Below are 17809 nucleotides of genomic sequence, written 5' to 3'. Positions count from 1 at the left end.
CTAATAAGGGGCAAGAGCCGAATAAAGCTTTTCCTGTGGTCAGGGCATCCTGTGTGGATTCTCCGGGGTCTAATAATACAGCTCACCTTCCTCTTCTGCCCTTCCTTCAAAGAGGCACTAATTTGGATGTCTGTCTTCTGCACAAGTGCCAAACTTTCAGAAATCTGCATGAGCTTTTTATCTATCAGGACTCTCTGGCAAATGTGTCTGAAGTTGGCCAGGTTAATCCAAGGCTGCCATAGCAATATACACACAGATACATCATCAGACAAACCTCATTTGTTTAGGAAGCAAGGATTCATCTAAAAAAAAAAATAAATCACACCCTCCCCAAAGCAGTAATACATAATCTGTGTGCTGACCAGGCCTGCTTTAAAAAGCCAGGGTTCAACTTGTGATAGTTGCTTAGCAATTAAGCAAATGGCATCTTACACCAGAAACAGCAAGCACAGACAAATCTTACTGGGGAGCTTCATCAGTGCAGCTGTGGCATGGGAAATACAAAAATAAAATGCTCACTGAGAGGGTACTGGCAGGAAATACCCCAGGAGCACAGGGCAGAGGGATAGACTTTGTGCTTTCATTTAAACAGGAAAGGTAGATGGAAACCAAAATAAATTAAGCTATACTTAAAATAAAGATTACCATACCCTAGGCTGACAGAGGTTGTAACACCTGACCTAAGAATGGGTGGGGATGTTTGGGATAAAGGAAGGGAGGCCTGGAAAATTGAGGTGTTATCTAGATAAGTTTCATGGAATGAAAATAAACAGCCAATATCTGCTAAGGGGTACATGGAATAAGTCAAACAAGACAGTCTGGTGGTTCATGTATTTTTTTGGTGTTCATGAAGAATTTGATCTGCCAGAAGAAAAGGCTGCCATGGAAGTGGAGCTTATTTGGGTTCTACTCATGTACCTGTTTACCTGACCTTTGAGGTTACTGGCAAGAGCTCCTGGTCTGGATCTGGTGTAGCTGTGCTGTTTGCACCCTCAGCAGAGCCCAGCAAGGGGAGCACAGCTCAGTGCTGGGCCAGGGAGAGCTGGCAGTGGCTACAGGGCACTGATGTCCCACTGTGATGTTCCTGTGTCTGTGCCACCTGGCAGTGTTGCTTTTTACTACAGCATCATTGTAAAATTGAGGCTAATTCCAACTCCATTACAACTCACCCCAAAACCAGCCTGTTAATGGGATCCTCTTCATCAAAGCCCTCCTGTTGTTTAAGAGACACAAGCTGCTAGCTCTCTGCTAATATGAGTGCCAAAGTTTTTTCAAGAAGGATGTCATGATAGATGACAATTATTGCTCCTCAGAGACTTGAAAAATGGTGCTGTAGATATATCTCTGGGCATATGTGTGTGTGAGTACTTAGGGGACTCCAAAAGCTTATCCTAAAGGTATAATCCTGCAAACTGTTGACCATTCTGGCTCCACTCCAGCAAAGCACTTAAATATTTGGTGAACTCAGGAAGATTTCACATGCTCCACAAGCACATCCATAAGCACTTTGTTGGAGTGGGCTCAGAGGCTGCTCTAGCGCCACACCTTGCAGAAGAGAAATCTCCCAAGCTAGTCCCAGTCTCTGTGCCTGGTGGGGCCATTGGCTTCCTCACAGCTACCAACAGGTTGTGCCAACACTGACATTGTCTGGCCTTGCTGAAGGGAAAAGCAATTTCAGTGGATTCAGCATTCCACCTCAGTGCAATATCTCCAGCAGGACAAGCAAGGTGAGAGGGAGGCAGTTTTGCAGGCAGTGCTGTAGACAAAAGATGTCCTTTCCCAGAATCAACAGTCTCTGGGCAGCAATAAATCCACACGCTAAAAAATAAAGCAATTCCTAAAATAAACAATTCAGGCTTCGAACCGTACAATGGGCAATTAGTTTGAATAATTGGGTGTAACTGTAGGCAGAGAGAAGCTACAAGACCAGATGTGCATATAAAGCTAAACACAGGCTTTACAGGATCTAATCAAATCAGTCCACCATCTGGAATGAGAAGAAACATCATGTGACAGACCTGATCAATATGTGAGAATGGTACAAATTTCTGGATAACGAGCTTAAGTTAATCAATATGTCACATGAGTCAGAAATGGAAGCATCCATAAAATGGATTGCACCAGTTCAACTAAATCACATCTGATTTTACTACATTAATACCATTTTCTCCTACAAACTGACCTTAGGTGCCCTATCACAAATAACAAACTGGGAGTATCAGAAACTTGTACCCGCAGGTAGAAATAGCTCATGGCAGACTAAGGTTCATATGTACACTTCTATCCATACAAAATAAATCCTACCTATCAAAGGACTCTGTTCCAAGCAGTGGCTATTAAACCCCTCCAGGCAGGTGTGTCTAAGAGCTGCAGAGAGTGGATCCTGATTCATTGGAGCTACCTCGGGAGCAGGAGCTGCAGCAAGGGCTGGAAACAGAGGAAGGGCTAAAGCCAAGAGCACAGAGTTGGGCCACTGCTAGAGAAGGGGTGTTCAGTGGGCTGAGCTCGGGACTGTGGTGGTTTGGGAACCCTGGGCTAGGATATAATGTTTGCAAGCCCCCAGATGGGGGTGACTTTGCAGCGTCAGCTGGAAAATACCACACCACAGGGGCAAAGCCCCTGGGGATGCCCTTGCTGAGCTCCTGGGTTCTCCTGGTGCTGCTGGTTCTGGGTTGTCTGTGCTCAGGTCTGCAGTTTGCTGTGGGATGAGGGCTGCATGGCAAGGAGGGGAGGTCTGGATACCTCATCTCCCAGCAGCAGGGGATGGGGCTCAGCCACACAGTGCCTCTTCCATCCTCCACCCCTGCCAGGACACCTCGGGCTGTCCTGTGGGCTCACAGCTTTCTGCACTGGAGTGAGTGAGGCAAACAGGAAGCCAAAGTCAATCCAGCTCAACCAAAAGCAGAAGCTGTTGTTCCTCCATGACATTCTGATTGGTGACACAAACTGGGCTGCCCTCTCTTTCCCCTCCATTTCGTGCTGCATCCCTGGTACCAGCAGCTGGGACTTGCTGCAGAAAACGGCACCAAGGCAGGGAGGGAGAGAGCAGAGCCTCCAGGAGGTGACAGTGACTTTATGTAATCTGTGGGGTTAAGCTTTTGGTGCAAAGCTTCACTGACTTAGCAACATGTGAGTGTGTGGGTTTACAGATTTACTCCAGTGCTCCAGCAGACCATCTTCCCTTTCTGCTGTTTCTCTGGAAATAGTTCAAGTCAGTGTGTTGTGCACATAATTGGTACTGGCTTTCCCAGCCTCCAGAAATCATATTAAAAAGACAGACAAAAACCTAGGGGTGTCACCAAACCAGCATGGGGAGGGATTTTTCTGGCCTGGAGTGACAGGAGTTGGGGGAGGCCATGTGGCTACTCCCACTGAGTTTTCCACACATGCATTTTGTTTATGGCCTGTGTGTGCAAAATATGTCAGGGGAAAAAAAAAAAAAGCTCTCAGGGGAGTTAGGAATCTGTCCAGCATGTGGCAAATCCTCAGTATGACCCAGCCCTCTTCATCTGTCCTGCTGCCACGCCAGGGGTCTTTCTCCACAAGGCATTTCTGCAGCAGGAGTCAACTGGGGTAAAAAGAGCATCACCAGCTCCCGCAAACAGAGACTCCAAAGTATCCTCAAACTGCCCATGGGTGTTGAAAGCCAGTCTGGTGCTCAGGGTGAAGGGGAGGGAACCTTGAGCACCTTGAGTGACTTTGTGGCTTGCTGTGCCTTGCTGGTGGCAGGGCTTTTTTTTTCTTTTAATTTTATTTTGCCTGACAGTCCTGCATGTCACCATGGAGCCCAGTCCCCTTTCACGGGGGGACGTTAGAATAAATACACATTTCAACACTCCTTCAGCTCACCTCGCAGTCCCAATAACAACAGGGCAATATTTTAAACTGCTTTTGCAAGTCTCCTTTCTACAGGGCAGTTGAAAGGCTATAAAAGCGTTTTAACAATTTTATAGATCATCTCCGGAGCGCTATTGTGATGTGGGAGAAGGGGAGTTTTGTTGCCATTTGCCCATGGACAGCTGCCAAGCTCACCTGTCTCCACCGAGGCAGCGAGGGCCATATCACATCTCTCTGCAAACTCTGCAGCCAGCTCGGGATGGCTTCTCACTTTACTCAGCTGAAAAACACGTTGCTCCTTTAACCCTTTCTCGGCGCTTGCCTGGGGGCGTTGCTCAAAACAGGCGACTTCTGTTTGGGCTTGGGGAAAGCGAGAGCTGTGAGGTGGATTTGGGGAAACCTGAAACCAGGACCCTCCTGTGGAAAAAACCTGCACCCACATGAAAATTCCTCTAACCCTGCAAGTCATCCCACTGACATCTGGCCAAGTGTCCACACCTCTTCTTTTGCCACTCCCTGATCAGAGTTAACCAGCCTCAAAATCTGACCCTTCTTTAAAAACCTCCCATTTGACAAGGTGCTGACTACATCTTCCTATGGGCCACTTAATTTTGCAGGGTCCTGCTTCTAATCTCAAAAATTATCATGAAACCCTTCCGATTATGGTTGACACAGGAGAACTTTGCCGTTTTGTTTGCTGGCATTCAGGAAATATTTCCTGATCCTCATGTGGAAGGTGTGACAGAAGTGTAGTGTAATCTGCTCCCCTGTGTAAGGACTTCTCAGTTTCCATCCCTACAAACGAATATTCTCTGCCCTCCTCTTCTCCTGGAAAGAAGAGTGCATGAAATTATTCCTTGTGACATTCTTTCACTGAGTTGGCAAAATACAGCGAAATACAGCGAGTTTAAATGATATGGAATATGCAAGCATAGCTTATCTAAGATCTAGTGTGCAGATCAAAATCAACAAAGCCTCACAAAAGAAAGCCCCAAAAGAGCTTTCATCTGCCTGATCCCATTTCCCTGCCTACACTTCTTTTTACCTTATTGCAATACATTAGTTCTGCTTTAGTTTCTGCTCTGCAGCAACATTTCTGCTTAAGAAAGATTCTGTTGAGTCATTACCAGCATCAGCCAAACAGGCTTTTCAAGAACGGAGGAGAAAATAAAGGCTGTGGTTTTTAAATTAATTCCATGCTGCTTAACCCTTAAACCACTAGTGACTTCCAGACTCTCAGCCAAGTCAAGGCTGAGCAGAATTTGGGGCTGTTGTGCCTGAGATAGAGCAATGTCAGTGCTTTTGTCAGTGATCGACTGCTTAGGCAATGCTGGCCACACTTGGAAGGCAGAAATTGTAGTGAAGGTCTCTGCTGTCCAACCACATCCTAAATACTCTCTTCTTGCTTGGAAGCACTGCCTCAGATAACCCAGACCCACACCTAAACAGAGGCAGGGAGAAGGGCTTTTCTACCACGAGCCAGCAGTTGTAAATGCAGGAATGGAAGAGAGACCAGCACATCTCTCCCTCTGTGATGCAGCAGAAATTCTCTACTCCTTTTTCCCCCAGCAGGTTGTATTTAGGAGAGAACAGTGCTTGCCAAAAAGATAGAACTGGAATAAGCTCCTGGTACCTTGAGTTTGAGGGGCCCCCAGGGGAGCCAACACTTGGAGTGAGAAGAGACAGAAGAGGCCAAAGCGGATAAGGTGATTTTCCTTGCCTTGGCTTTCAAAGCAATCTCAGCCTGCTAAGCTTTCAGTCCACGCTGCCAATGGCTATTTCCAAAGTTATCTTTGCTCAGAAAAAGGCTGGAATCCTTCTCTCTCTCTCTCATTCTCTCTGCCCTCCCTTTTTAATGAAAGCTCAGTTTAGATCTGATATCACTCTGAAAGGTTTGCTATCAAAGTTTATTAGACCCACTGGGACAGATCACAGTTTGCAGAGGCTCATAGTTTCACAGCAGATAACTGTAAAGTGAACCATTCAGTGTTCTTCAAAATGCTCCTTTTTCTTGGGCTCATCTATAACACAAAGCTGCACTGTGTTCAAGCATCACTAGAAGGGATCCCAGCTGAGTACAGGATGCTGGCCACAGTTCTGCCTTTGGAGCAAAGTGAAGCACCCCCTGACCCCAGCCTGTCCCACTGGGTGATGCTGAGGTGAGTGGGTCTCATTTGCAGTGAAGGCAAGTCCTACCAGCACAAGGGGATAATGCCTGCCATGAGCTCCTAAAAACACCATCAGAACTTAAAAAATACTAGGAAGCATGAGTGCAGCTTCCCTTTAAAAATCCATATTTGCCTTGCCTTGCTTAATAATAATAATGATGATAATGATAATAATAATAAGGAAATACTCCTCTTCTTAGGGACTACAGCTGAGAAATTTCAGCTAGAAAGCAAAGAAATGAGAGCAGGAATTACCATGTCCTCCTATAGAATAGGTGTTCTTTTTTTTGTTTGTTTGGGGTTTTTTGTGGGTTTTTTTGGTAATGAAGTCATTGGTGTTATTATGTGTTTTTAAGTAGGCTGTGCTCCTGAAAATGCATGGGAATAAACACCATATCTGGTAGGATCTCTGACTGTAACATGTATCACTGAGGCATCTATTTACAGTGTGAAGGGAGGGGAGGCTGTTTCATTTCCCAGGACAGTAATGGAAAGCATGATGTCCTACAACCAAGGGTGGTGAAGGCTGGGAGAGGTACTGGGAAAAAAACACTCACAATAAACCAAAGAGTGAAAGAGAGTTTCAGGGCAGATATTTGCAGGATGCATCATCATCAACCCTGGGAAAAGGCTGAGAGACAAAACAGTTGAATTGAGTCCTTGGGCCAGCGATGTCCTGTCCTTCTGCTGCCATTTCCCCGTGACTTTGCTGTGTCATCTGGTCTAGAGCAGCAGGCTGGACAAAACTCAGGGGGAGGGTGGTTCTCAGATGCCCATGCTCCCTGCCAGCCTTGTCCCTTGCTTTTGGCCTTGGAATGCCTCTCAGCAGAAGCATTTGCAACCATCTGACAGCTCTTCTGCTCTCTGATTCCTTAACAGGTCGTGCAGATGGACCAGAAGCTGGATGACATCCTGAGCTCGCTCCAGACTCAGCTGGGGGATCAGCCCCAGGCACAGATGCCCAGGCCAGCCACCCCAACTTCCAGACATCCACAGAGAACCCCAGAGCCCCCTCCAGTGAACCAGAAAATGTGAAAGCCAGTGGCCAGCCACACGTGACCCTCTCGTTCTTTCACGCCCGGGTGTTTCCCAGCCTTGGTGTCTTCAGCTGTGCCGTGGGTGAAGTGAAATATTCAGCAGTAGTAGACTAATGGGGAAAAAAAAAAAAGAAAAAGAAAAAAAAAAGAAAAGAAAAGTAAAAAAGGGAAAAAAGAGAGAAGAAACAGCAAGAAGCCAGTCACGACCTTAGGAGAGCACATAAGTTTTGCACCTGTTTTATTTTAGCCATCGTTAGCTAAACTCTGCCAGCCCCAGCAGCCCAGTTCCCATCCCCCAAACCCTGCTGGGGCTGAGCACACAGGCACAGGGCACGCTGTCGAGGGAAGCGTCCCAGCCAGGGTTAGGATGACCCATTTGTGGGCACGGAAGGGGAAAAGAACTGTTCTTTTGGCATTTAATCGCTAAGTTTAATGCTCACAGCATGCCCGAAAAGGGGAAAGGAGCCAGCATTTGAACATGAAACAAATGGAAATCAGTGAACAGGAAAATTAAACAGCATGTTTTGACTTCTACCAAGCAGTGAGGATCATAAGAAGGGCAGATTTATATGCTAGTGCGAATGACAAAGTAAAGACAACAGGCTACTGATTAAAAATATGGAAGTGTACACAGGCTGGTTGACATATGAAAGGCTGGAGCAGAGACTTCAGCTAATTAAAGCAAAGGGTTGCCAGTGAGATGAGATGCATGTTGGAACAGACAGGCAGGAGAGATAGGATCTGTGTAGGCTTACTTTACCAGAACACTGTAATAGTTATCAGCTATGCTGATGACTGTTATGCAAAATATTCTCAAGCTTTTACCTTCATTCAGCGGCGGTTGTTGACTCCAGTTGCCTTAATTTTAACATAAGAAACCTGTATGGTAATTGGCTGTGAACTATTTGTAAGCTGGGTTCAAGCCACCGAGTAGCAGGGTGCTGCAGGAGGGCTGCAGCTGTGATTGAGAGTGGCAGGGCTCCTTAAAGAAAACAGAAATGCACACACTGTTGATGAAAGTTAATCGCTGTTTAAATAAACTGCTGTATATAATTTTAAACGCTGGATTTATTTTTTGCCTTGTAATCTGGCTGTAAATCGAGTGCACATGCTGGCTGATGTGCTGTTGTTGAGGAACACATCTGGTGCAGGTAGCTGGGCTCGCAAGCTGCAGATGGAAATGCAGGTTGAGATGCAGATTTAAATGCAGATTAAAGTGCAGGCTGAGCTCTGGGTGGAAGCCCCGGACAAGAGGGTGAAGTGCTGACCTTTGGGATGACAAAGGGCACACAGGCAGGTGACACCCAGCCAGGTGAATGGACACTGGGACACAGCAGCAGCGGGAACTGCCGACCTTTTGGACAACAAGGGAGAGGAAAACGAGTGATGCCAGCAAGGTGGATGGACACAGAGATGGAGGCAGGAGCTGAAGACTCAAGAGGAAGGGTGAGACTGGCCATGAGGAGACTGTGATGGGATAAAATCCCAGGGGTTCCTTTGCTGGGGTCCCTCCTTGGAGGCACCAGCCGGGGCTGCTTCTGTGTTACTGCCCCAGGAATAAATGGCTTTATGGGATGAGACATCTGGGACTGTGCCACCTCTGCCTGCCAAAGCTGGTGGGATGTGAGTGGGGTGTGCAGGGAGCCAGGCAGGGACCTGTTGGTCCTTCAGTCCCAGAGAGCCTCTGACCTTGGGAGTGCCACTGCCAGAGAGTCCCGGGAATGGTCTGGCTGGGGAGTTTCCTCAACACTGCCACCATGAAATGGATCTTACCTGGCACGTCAGAAAAGGGACAACACAGCACTGTTGCTGAAGACCTAAATAATAAACCAAGCTAAAATGGGTGCAGTGTTACTTACTCAAGTCTTTTTAATTTATTTGCATAACCAACAATTTGAATGAGCAGAAGACTGCAAAGCAAAGACCTGATTCCTGGGAAATCCTAAATATATTCTATTCCCACTCATATCCATGAAAGCCAAGCCTGCATTGCATTTAAAAGCAACCTGAAAGACTGGTCCCTTAATAAGCATTTATTTGGACAAATGAGTGGTCCATTTCAATGTAATCAAATTAGTTTCTAACTATTACCTGTCCCTTTAAAACTCTTTCCCAGGTTTGTGTGTCTGGGAATTCAAGCTTGGAAAGAGCACAATGAGACTGATTCCAATCTTTGGATTGCAGGCGCGTCTTAGACAGAATATTAATGATGTGTGAGAGGCAATAAAAAAAAAAAAAGAAACAATGTGGTTTTAATTAAATCAGCTGACAAGCTGCAGTTCCATCTTGTCTGATTACTACAGAGTTACTGAACATGACCAAATACAGCCTGTAACATGGGAAAAACAGTAAATAATCATTGCCAGAGCATTGAGTTGCTCCTGGCTTTCAGTCAGGGTCATGAGCTTCTGCAATGGTCCTTCACAAAACCTCCCTGACTCTGGCCAGCCAGAGCTAAATGGGCAACTGGACACCACATTAGGGTTAACACCTAATTCGTGTCACACCAGCCACAGGTAAAAGAAAATAAATCTGCCTGGAGATCCCTTTGCCACAGAGGTTCTTAAGAGGAGCAGGGCAGCTTTCAGCAGAAGAGCTCAGGGACAGCTGTGGCCAGCACAAGGTGACACTTCCTTCTGCAACACTGCAGATATTTGTGTGAGGGATTTCCTGATCACTTGGTGTAGCAAGCAATGCAACAGTGTTTTACTCACTATTCAGCCTCAACAGAAGTGTTTAGGCACTATATATATAGCAACACCTACTACTCTGAAGTGCCTGGAAAATCCAGCTAAATAGAATACAAGTGGTCACAGCTATGGTGAGTGTCAGAAGGGATGAGTGCGTGGGAGGAAAAGATAAAGAGGCACGCAGTGGTCCCTCCAGAAAAACAGAATGTGTGCCAGAGTTTCTGTATGCACGCGTGTGTGCACATGTGTCTTTTTTAAACTCAAGCCAGGGTTTCCCCAGCAAGTCTTGAGTGAGGCCAGAGCCTGAACCTTCACAGGTTTTTAAATCCAGCAGTGCTGGCCATACATCCACTTTTCAGATGGCACTGTGGACACCACGGTGTGGCAGGACCTGTGACCTGACACTCCCCATTGCTAGAACGGGGAGATGAGGGTGTAGCTTGAGCAAATGGCAAGGAGGAAGGAAGAAGCCTGGTGAGAGACACCCATTTTCACATCGTATAAAGAGATTAATGGTAAAAAAAAAAAAAAAAAAAATCAAGCAACATAGATAAGCCATGCTTAAGAAAATCTCCACACCCACAGCTAAGACAGAAGTTACTATCCAGCAAAATCTTTCACATTGCCCAGGGAGAAAAGTACACAGAATTAGCACCGATGTGACCATGTGGTGACACTTCCTGACACTTTCTGAGCAAATGGTTTGGTACAGTATATAAACTGTATATTAATACATTGGCACTTGGCCTTGTTGAACTTGACGTGGTTCTCATGGGCCCTCTTCTCAGGCCTGCCCAGGTCCCTCTGGATGGCATCCCTTCCCTCAAGCCCATCCATGCCTACCTCAGCTTGATGTCACCTGCAAACCTGGGTGGAGTGCTGAGGGAACACTCCATCCCACAGGCTGGGGCACTGAGGAAGGATTAAATAGTGTTTTTCCCAGTATAGACCCTTGAGACATGTCACTCATTGCTGGTTTCCATTTTTATATTGATCTAGAAAATGAAACTCTTTGGATGCAACCATCCAGACAATTCCTTGTCCATCTAACTTTCCATCTATACCTCTCCAATTCTGAACTAACAGTGTCAAGGGGGATCTATCAAAGGCCCTAAAGAAGTCCAGGTAGTTGATCTCAGTTGTCACCATTGTAGAAGGTAAGTAGATTAGTCAGACATGACTGCACTTGCTGAAGTCATGTTCAGTCTCATTAATCTCCTCCTTGTCTTCCATATAATTCAACAAGACTTCTAGAAGGATCTGTCCCATGATCTTATTGGGCACTAAGGTGTTGAATGTCCCAGGGTCCTGCTTGTCCCCCTTGTAAAACACACGTGCTACCATGCGTTCCCCCTCAACAGTGGCTCTGACACAAGCCAAAATTACAGAAACCATTCCCAGGGAAGTCCGTGTGTGTGTTTTTTTCTCCTTTTGTACCGACACTGGTTCACTGGTGTTCACCCTGCCCCTTTCTGCTGGGTGGGAGTGCAGCAGCTGAGCAGGGAGCACTCAGCAAGGTCCTCCCCCAGCACCTCCTCTGGCAGAGGGAAGCAGTGACAGTGTCATGGGTGGATGTGGCCCGTGAAGCTGTCAGCACAGTGCAGCCACCTCTGCAGTGCTCCCACTCTGCCTTTGGCTCACAACAGAGCACAGCCCACGCAGTCAAGGTCTCCCCCGGCCACAGGATCAGCAGCTGTCAGGAGTGCAGTCTACCAGTGCATCAAGAGACAAGAGTGCAGGAGATCAAGTAAAAATAAGATATCTTTTTTCCAAAAGATCACATGGTTTTCTACCTGATCCAATTTCACTGTGGAAGATACATGGTGTCCTCCCTTACCAGAGACATCGACACCAACCCAAACAAGATTTTCCACATTCCTTCTAATAATGCACGGCATCCTGAAGTCTGCTGTCTGCCTGTGATGATGCAAGATGCTCAGAAGTCATTACAACAAAGCTCGAGGGGATTATTTTCTCATTACCATAATTACACCGTCAGTAATAATATCATGAACCAATCTTATCTCAAAACGTGTACTCAGATGTTTAATGGTGATATTTCTTAAGTGATGTGTACTCAGATCTTTAATGGTGATATTTCTTAAGTGATCTGTGGGATTAAAGTCCTGTGTATGATCAGGCCGCAGCAGTGAGGGAGATAAAACTATGACTTCCATCAGCTGGGGGCTCTCATTCCTGAGAAAAGCTAACTCTGCACCTAGAACAGATTATATATGAGACAGATCACAAATCTGCTGCCTCATCTGGAACACTCTCTTCATCTCTAGAGAGTAAAAAGTGAGAAAAGACTCTCCAGACACAGCTGCCCATTTCAGAAGTGGGCCAGTCCAGCTGCCCTGGATGTTTTCCACCCAACTGCCTTGATGTGTTACCACCAGAGGAACCTGTGCTGGAAGTCCCTCCAGTCTCTGTAGGACCAGGACAGTGACATTCCCAGCTCAGGAGCTATGGCAAACAAGCAGGGTTCTTTTGGTGCCTCTTTTCTCAGTAGCTCAAGCAGTTTTCTCTTCTCACTGATGTTTCCAACTGAGGCCCTGGAGGGTCTGGACTGACAATACACTTAGGTTGTGCTGTATCTCACGCAGCCCTAAAGAGCAGAGCCCATTCAGCACTCTTCTGAACAATCTGAACAATGTGTCTAAAAAGAAAACCATGGTTTAGGGAGTAAAATGCCACTGGGTAAAGAATCCCAAGCATCAAAACTGCATTATTTACTATTCTGAAGGAGTACATGCTACAATCATTGTAACAGCCAAGGAAAAGCCTGGTGAAGGGCCCAGGGTAGATCTTTCTCAGACACCATTTCCAGCTGCAGCATAGCCCAGCCAGCAGAACCAGACAAGATGGTACTGTGCTACTCCATGGTAGGAAAAGGTTCGAGTCCCTCTCAACCAGCCAGAAGAGCAACCTCTGCTCTTAGTCAAAGACACTCCAAGCTGGAAATATTAAACATCAAAAGAGAGAAAAAAGGTCTAATTAGCTAATGGTCATTATCCCTTTTCCCACATCCTTTTCTAACCTGCAGAGGATCCCAAGCTCTGGACTGGATAGGGGTGTGCATGTGCTCCCTGCAGCTCCCTCCTGTCATCCAGCAAACAGTGCCTGTCAGACAGGAAAGAAACAGCCAAGAGCATCCTCCCTATGAGGAGCTGTTTTGCCAAAACACTCTCTACCTTGTGTTTAGGCCTCATTGTGTGTTACAGTGGCTCCCAAATGACCCTGCAAAAGTACAGTGTCTCTGCTTAGATTCCTGGCTGAACACACGTTCGTCTCAGGGCTTGGATTTGGCACACAAGGGTTTGTGAACAGAATTTTAACTCCATTATGTTGTTTGATCTCCCCCTGGGGTGGGTGGATCTGCGTGCAAGGGACTGACTTGACACAAGCAGTGAGGGGAAGGGAATTTTTGAACTCTAAATAATGCAACTGCTGTATCTCGTCTGGCCAATCAGACAGGCAAAGGTTGTTCTTTGTTTAACCAAAGAATCATAATTTTCAACAATGCCTTGAAGCATTTACCTGAGACTCACCTCAGCCTTAGAGGGGAAAATTCACATTTCAAAAATACCTGTCGAGCATTACCTATGCTCAGCTAAAATGCAGCTTTTGTTCTTTACTGCTATATACCTTGGGTTGTCACATCCCTTGTTGGCACCCTGGACACCAAGACCCTTCAAGGAGCCAGTGCTCATGATGGAGGGGCTGGGGTTTATATCATCAGCGTGAGGGGGAAGGGGGACCACTTGTGCACAGTTACTGTGGCAGAAGAACAATTGCCTGATTCAGTGTCCTCATCCCCTTTGTTTTCCTTGCTGAGAATTTTCCCCTTTCTGAAACACTAAACAGCTCATTTCTTCCAACCTAAACAAATGATCCTGCCAGCTACTGATTTTTCCCTCCTTTCTATTTCTAATGGTTGGTACTGTAAGTACAAGTTTCCATTTGTTTGATAGAGGGTCAGGAGGCCAAGAAGAGCGAGGGACAGCTCCTGTTACACATCAGTGCTGTGCCAAACTCTTCAGTTTGGCTACACCATGAGTGTCATCACTCTTGGACTCCACCAACCCCACTGGCCACCTCCCAGGGAGCTGCTGCTTTGGCTGGAGACAGGCAGAGTGCAGGAAGAGAGCAGCAGTCTCCATCCTCAGAGCCATGTGTGGCCCTTTTACTGAGCTGGTGCATTCTCCCCCTGTGTCATCGTATTATTCCCCACACCACAGTCCAGTTAAGCCAGTCCTACAGATAATGAAGGCTATTGAGTTAGGAAAGCTGGCAATAAACTTCAGCACCAACCCAGAACTAGTCCAAAGGGCTGCAGCTGACAGGCTATGGTCATTCCTTCCCATGGAAGGGCATTAAGGAATAGAAGGACTATTTCTGCAGATGCAGGCCACTGAGGGGTTTTGTGCTTGATGGATTTGTGCTCAAAGCAGGTGGAATTCCATGCAGACATGAACCTACTGGAGTCATGGACTCACACCATGCATGAATTTGGCTTGAGCTCTCTTCACACGTGTCTGAATAAGCAGCTGGTAGGTTGAAAAAGGCTCCTGGTTCCACTAACCTTACTGGAGCTCTGAATTGGAGTAAAAATTTCCCAGTGACCTTCAAACCCATATATTACATGGCAGACAGTAGTTTTCATTCCATGGAAAACCCGAGTTTGGACACAAATAGAGACAGACATCACAGAGGTGCCCAGTGACTGTGATCCATTTTGTGAATGGCACTACTTTGAGTGGGTTCTCAGATCCCTAAGCTTCCCTCTGAGTTTAATGTATAAATGAACCCAAAGCAAAAAAAAAAAAAAGGCAACTGCAGCAGAATCTGCACATTCTGCCTGACTTGGATCAGTGTCTGACAAAGTTTCTGCATGTTCGGTGCTGAATTAAAATGGTAAGTTATTGAAAATATGTCAGTAATTATCAGGTGGGGAAAAACTCCCAGATTATTTGGGCCTTGCCCATGTACCCATTTTGTGAAAACAACATCATTTTCACTGGCAAGGTTCTGCGTGAGGCTGAAAATTAAGGTGACAGTGAAAGTGTTGAATAAGCACAAAGCCAGCTTATCCCTTCAAGCACAAACAGCTGAAGGAGTGGTTTGTGGCAAGGAATCACCTGGGACAATCATGCTCTTTCATGTCCTGGGACGGAGCTGCTCTGTGTGCTCCCCCCTCACCCAGCCTGGTCCCAGTTTGGGTGAAATCACGACTTTGGCCTTCGACAGGCAGCCCTGTTTGAAGGGACTGCCCTGGAGAACCTGGAGCTGCTGGAAATGACAGAGCAGGCTGAGCTTGCACAGCTCCTTCTGGCTGCTCCTGCCATAAGCTGGAGGGATGACTGCTCTGTGAGGAGAGGAGATGTCCACGGGGGTGACAAAGCCAGCAGGGACCATGGTGCCCCTGACAGGGACCCAGTCCCACAGGGCTAAATCCAGGATCAAGCTGTTCCCATTCCCTGCAGGAAAGAAAAGCTTAAAACAAAAGGACTATAAAAGTAGCTGAAAACTTGGCAAAACGCATACAAAAGAGTCAGGGAAATTGGATGAACAAAATGCCCCCCACCCCCAGGTGCCAGCAAAGTAAACAGTGGAAAGGCTGGAGCGCTCATGTGGCTTTGCTTTCATAAAGTGCCTTTTTTTCCCCCAGACTTTTTTGGTTCTGTTTTTCTTCTTTATCTCTCCCCAGCAGTGGCTGACAGATGACCTTTAAAGCCCCGGAGAGCCGCCCCAGCAGGTGATTTACTAACAGCTGTGCCAGTCAGCAAACTGCAGGGGCAGAGGTCGGGGCTGCCCAGCCAGTTCAGGGTGGGATTTAATTAAGGAAAGATGCATTACATTTTTTATTGATTTGTGTGCACGCACACACGGGCTTTTTCTTCTTTTCCTCTTCCTTTTTTATGTTTATGTCCCTGCTCCATGCACCTGGACATTTTATCCTGGCTGTGTCAGCCTTGCTGCCTCACCCCCCCAAGGACACTGCTCCCTGAAATCCCATCTCACACTTCCAGAGGGGCTGGGAACAGGTGGGATGAGGCAAGTGGAGGAGAACACAGCACCTGACAGCACACGGCTTCCCTGCTTTTCCCTCGGTATTCATGGGGTGCTGGATGGGTTTTTGAGGGATGCTGGGTTTTCTTTCCCTCTCCCCCTGTGGTAAAACCCTGCCAATCTTCTATCTTCCAGATGATCTGTTGGGGGAGGGGGAAGAAAAGCATTAAAAGGACAAGTCTTTCCTTTTTGTCTAGGATCGAAGGCTTTCCCAACTAAAAACAGTGGGCATTTTTGGAGCAGCAAAATGCACGGTAAAAAGGTAAAAAATAAAATAAAAATTCTGTGGCTCTGTATTCATATACTAGTGTGGTTCATTATTTTCACAAATGCACCTAATCCCCTTTTTTTGCTAGCTCAGACTTTTACTATTACTATTATTCCACTGTTATTTTTATCAGATTTTTTAAATATTCACATATAAACAAACTTCTATTCAACTTGTGTGTGAGTTTAAAAAGTGCAGTGATCATCATGCCTGGCTAAGGCCACAGCTTGGAGAAAAGCTTCAGATTTGCTGTCAAGTTTTTTGGTGATGGACAATCTGCTGTTCTAGTGGTGAAATTAATCCGTCACAAAATAAATAAGATTTTGTAACCAAGTTTTTCCAAAGGCATTTTTCAGTCACAGAGTCTTACAGGGAGGAGTCAGATAAATTAAGAGTAAATCATCTTGCTTTTTCTCAGAAGTCACTGCCCTCACAGATGTTTCTACCAAATCACTTTGCAGTCTCCCCTTGAGTAAAATACATGGAGCTTCTGATGACTCCCAACACAAGGCACATTTCATAGGCTTCGGATCCCTTGGTGAGCTGTTTTCTGAACCCTTCCAATTTTTCCAGCTCTCTTCTTGGCCTTGTTGGTCTCTTTCCATGGGATGATGGTTGTCATTGGCCTGGAAGTCCCTGTGACAGGTGAGGTTTCTATGGGCCAAAATGCTCTGAGCACAGCTGCCAAATTTCCCTCAAAAGTATTCCCTACATCTCGCCAGCCTGGGCTCAGGTATCCAGATGTGACACATCCAAGCCTTGGTTGGGTACACATGGCTTCTGAAAAGGCAAGAAGGGGCAGCCATCTGAACCAAAGACAAAGGAGGTTTCAGGGTGGTTGAGGATCTGAGGGCTCCCCTTTCCCTCTCGCTCTGGTTTCTACCATTATGGTTTTACACCCATGCCCTGGCAGCAGCCATTGTCCCTAGGTCAGAATTCTACAGCCCGAACTTGAGGCAAACCCTTTCCAAAAATGGATGTTTTGGTGTAGCAGACTGGCCTGGAATGTCTAGATCTAAACTAATTACACATCCGTCACAGACTTCCCGCCATCCCGCCAAAACTGGGATGCCTCTGTTGAGCTGAGCCTTTCAACACCACCAAGGCATCTGTACGTCCAGTTCCCTTCAAAATGCATGAGAAATAAATACCCAGCATCACTCTGTGGCTTTGAAAATCCCCCTGCAATCTCCAACCCTCACTTCCCATCTGTAAAACAGGAATAACAGCAATTCCTACCCCATATCTGCTTTATCAGTCTTGTCTATGCAGACCACAAATTCTATGAGACACGAACTGGCTGCTACTAAATATAGGTACAATGTCTAGCACAGTTTTTATTAGAGCCCCTAGGCACTACAGCTCCATAAATATCCATGTTGACTTTTTCCAGATTAAGAACACATCAATGGGAGCTTTGCTCAAGTAAGAACTGCAGGATCTGGCACTGGTGCTCTTAAACCCTAATAGGAATGAGAGAGTCTGAAGCCTCTTCCAGGCTCATTCACTGGTATCAATGCTTTTAATACCAAGTCAGCTGTTGTGACATAAAGGGTATGTTTCTCTTGGTGCTGTTTCTTGGAACTGAAGAGCCCTCCTGAAGTTTTAATTTTCTTTACTGAAAAGCCCTGCTATGGTAAATCATCAACTCACCAAATTTATAGGAGGCACAGCACTTAGTATGTCACGTCTCTGAGCCCAGCCTACTGATTCACTTACTTATGCTTTTGTTCTTTT

General features: G+C 46.3%; 1 protein-coding gene across 4 annotated transcripts in view; it reads left to right on the top strand.

Moving 5' to 3' along the window:
- Window positions 1–7874, top strand: part of LOC134549607 (potassium voltage-gated channel subfamily KQT member 1-like) — a 395125-nt gene extending 387251 nt beyond the window's left edge. The window contains exon 17 of one of the 4 annotated variants that reach the window (XR_010080145.1): window positions 6885–6922. Coding sequence is in view for 1 of the 4 variants with exons in the window: in XM_063395349.1 (XP_063251419.1) it covers window positions 6885–7040 (156 nt within the window). In the remaining 3 variants the exon portion in view is untranslated. Of the gene's footprint in view, window positions 1–6884 lie in introns of all 4 variants that reach the window. The other 3 variants (XM_063395349.1, XM_063395353.1, XM_063395350.1) reach the window with 3 other exon arrangements.
- Window positions 7875–17809: the final 9935 nt, after the last annotated feature.

The sequence above is a fragment of the Prinia subflava genome, chromosome 4 (assembly GCF_021018805.1).
Source record: "Prinia subflava isolate CZ2003 ecotype Zambia chromosome 4, Cam_Psub_1.2, whole genome shotgun sequence".
In the NCBI taxonomy this organism is placed as follows: Eukaryota; Metazoa; Chordata; class Aves; order Passeriformes; family Cisticolidae; genus Prinia; species Prinia subflava.
Note: the sequence above shows the minus strand (reverse complement) of the source record. Positions and strands in the feature narration are given on the sequence as shown.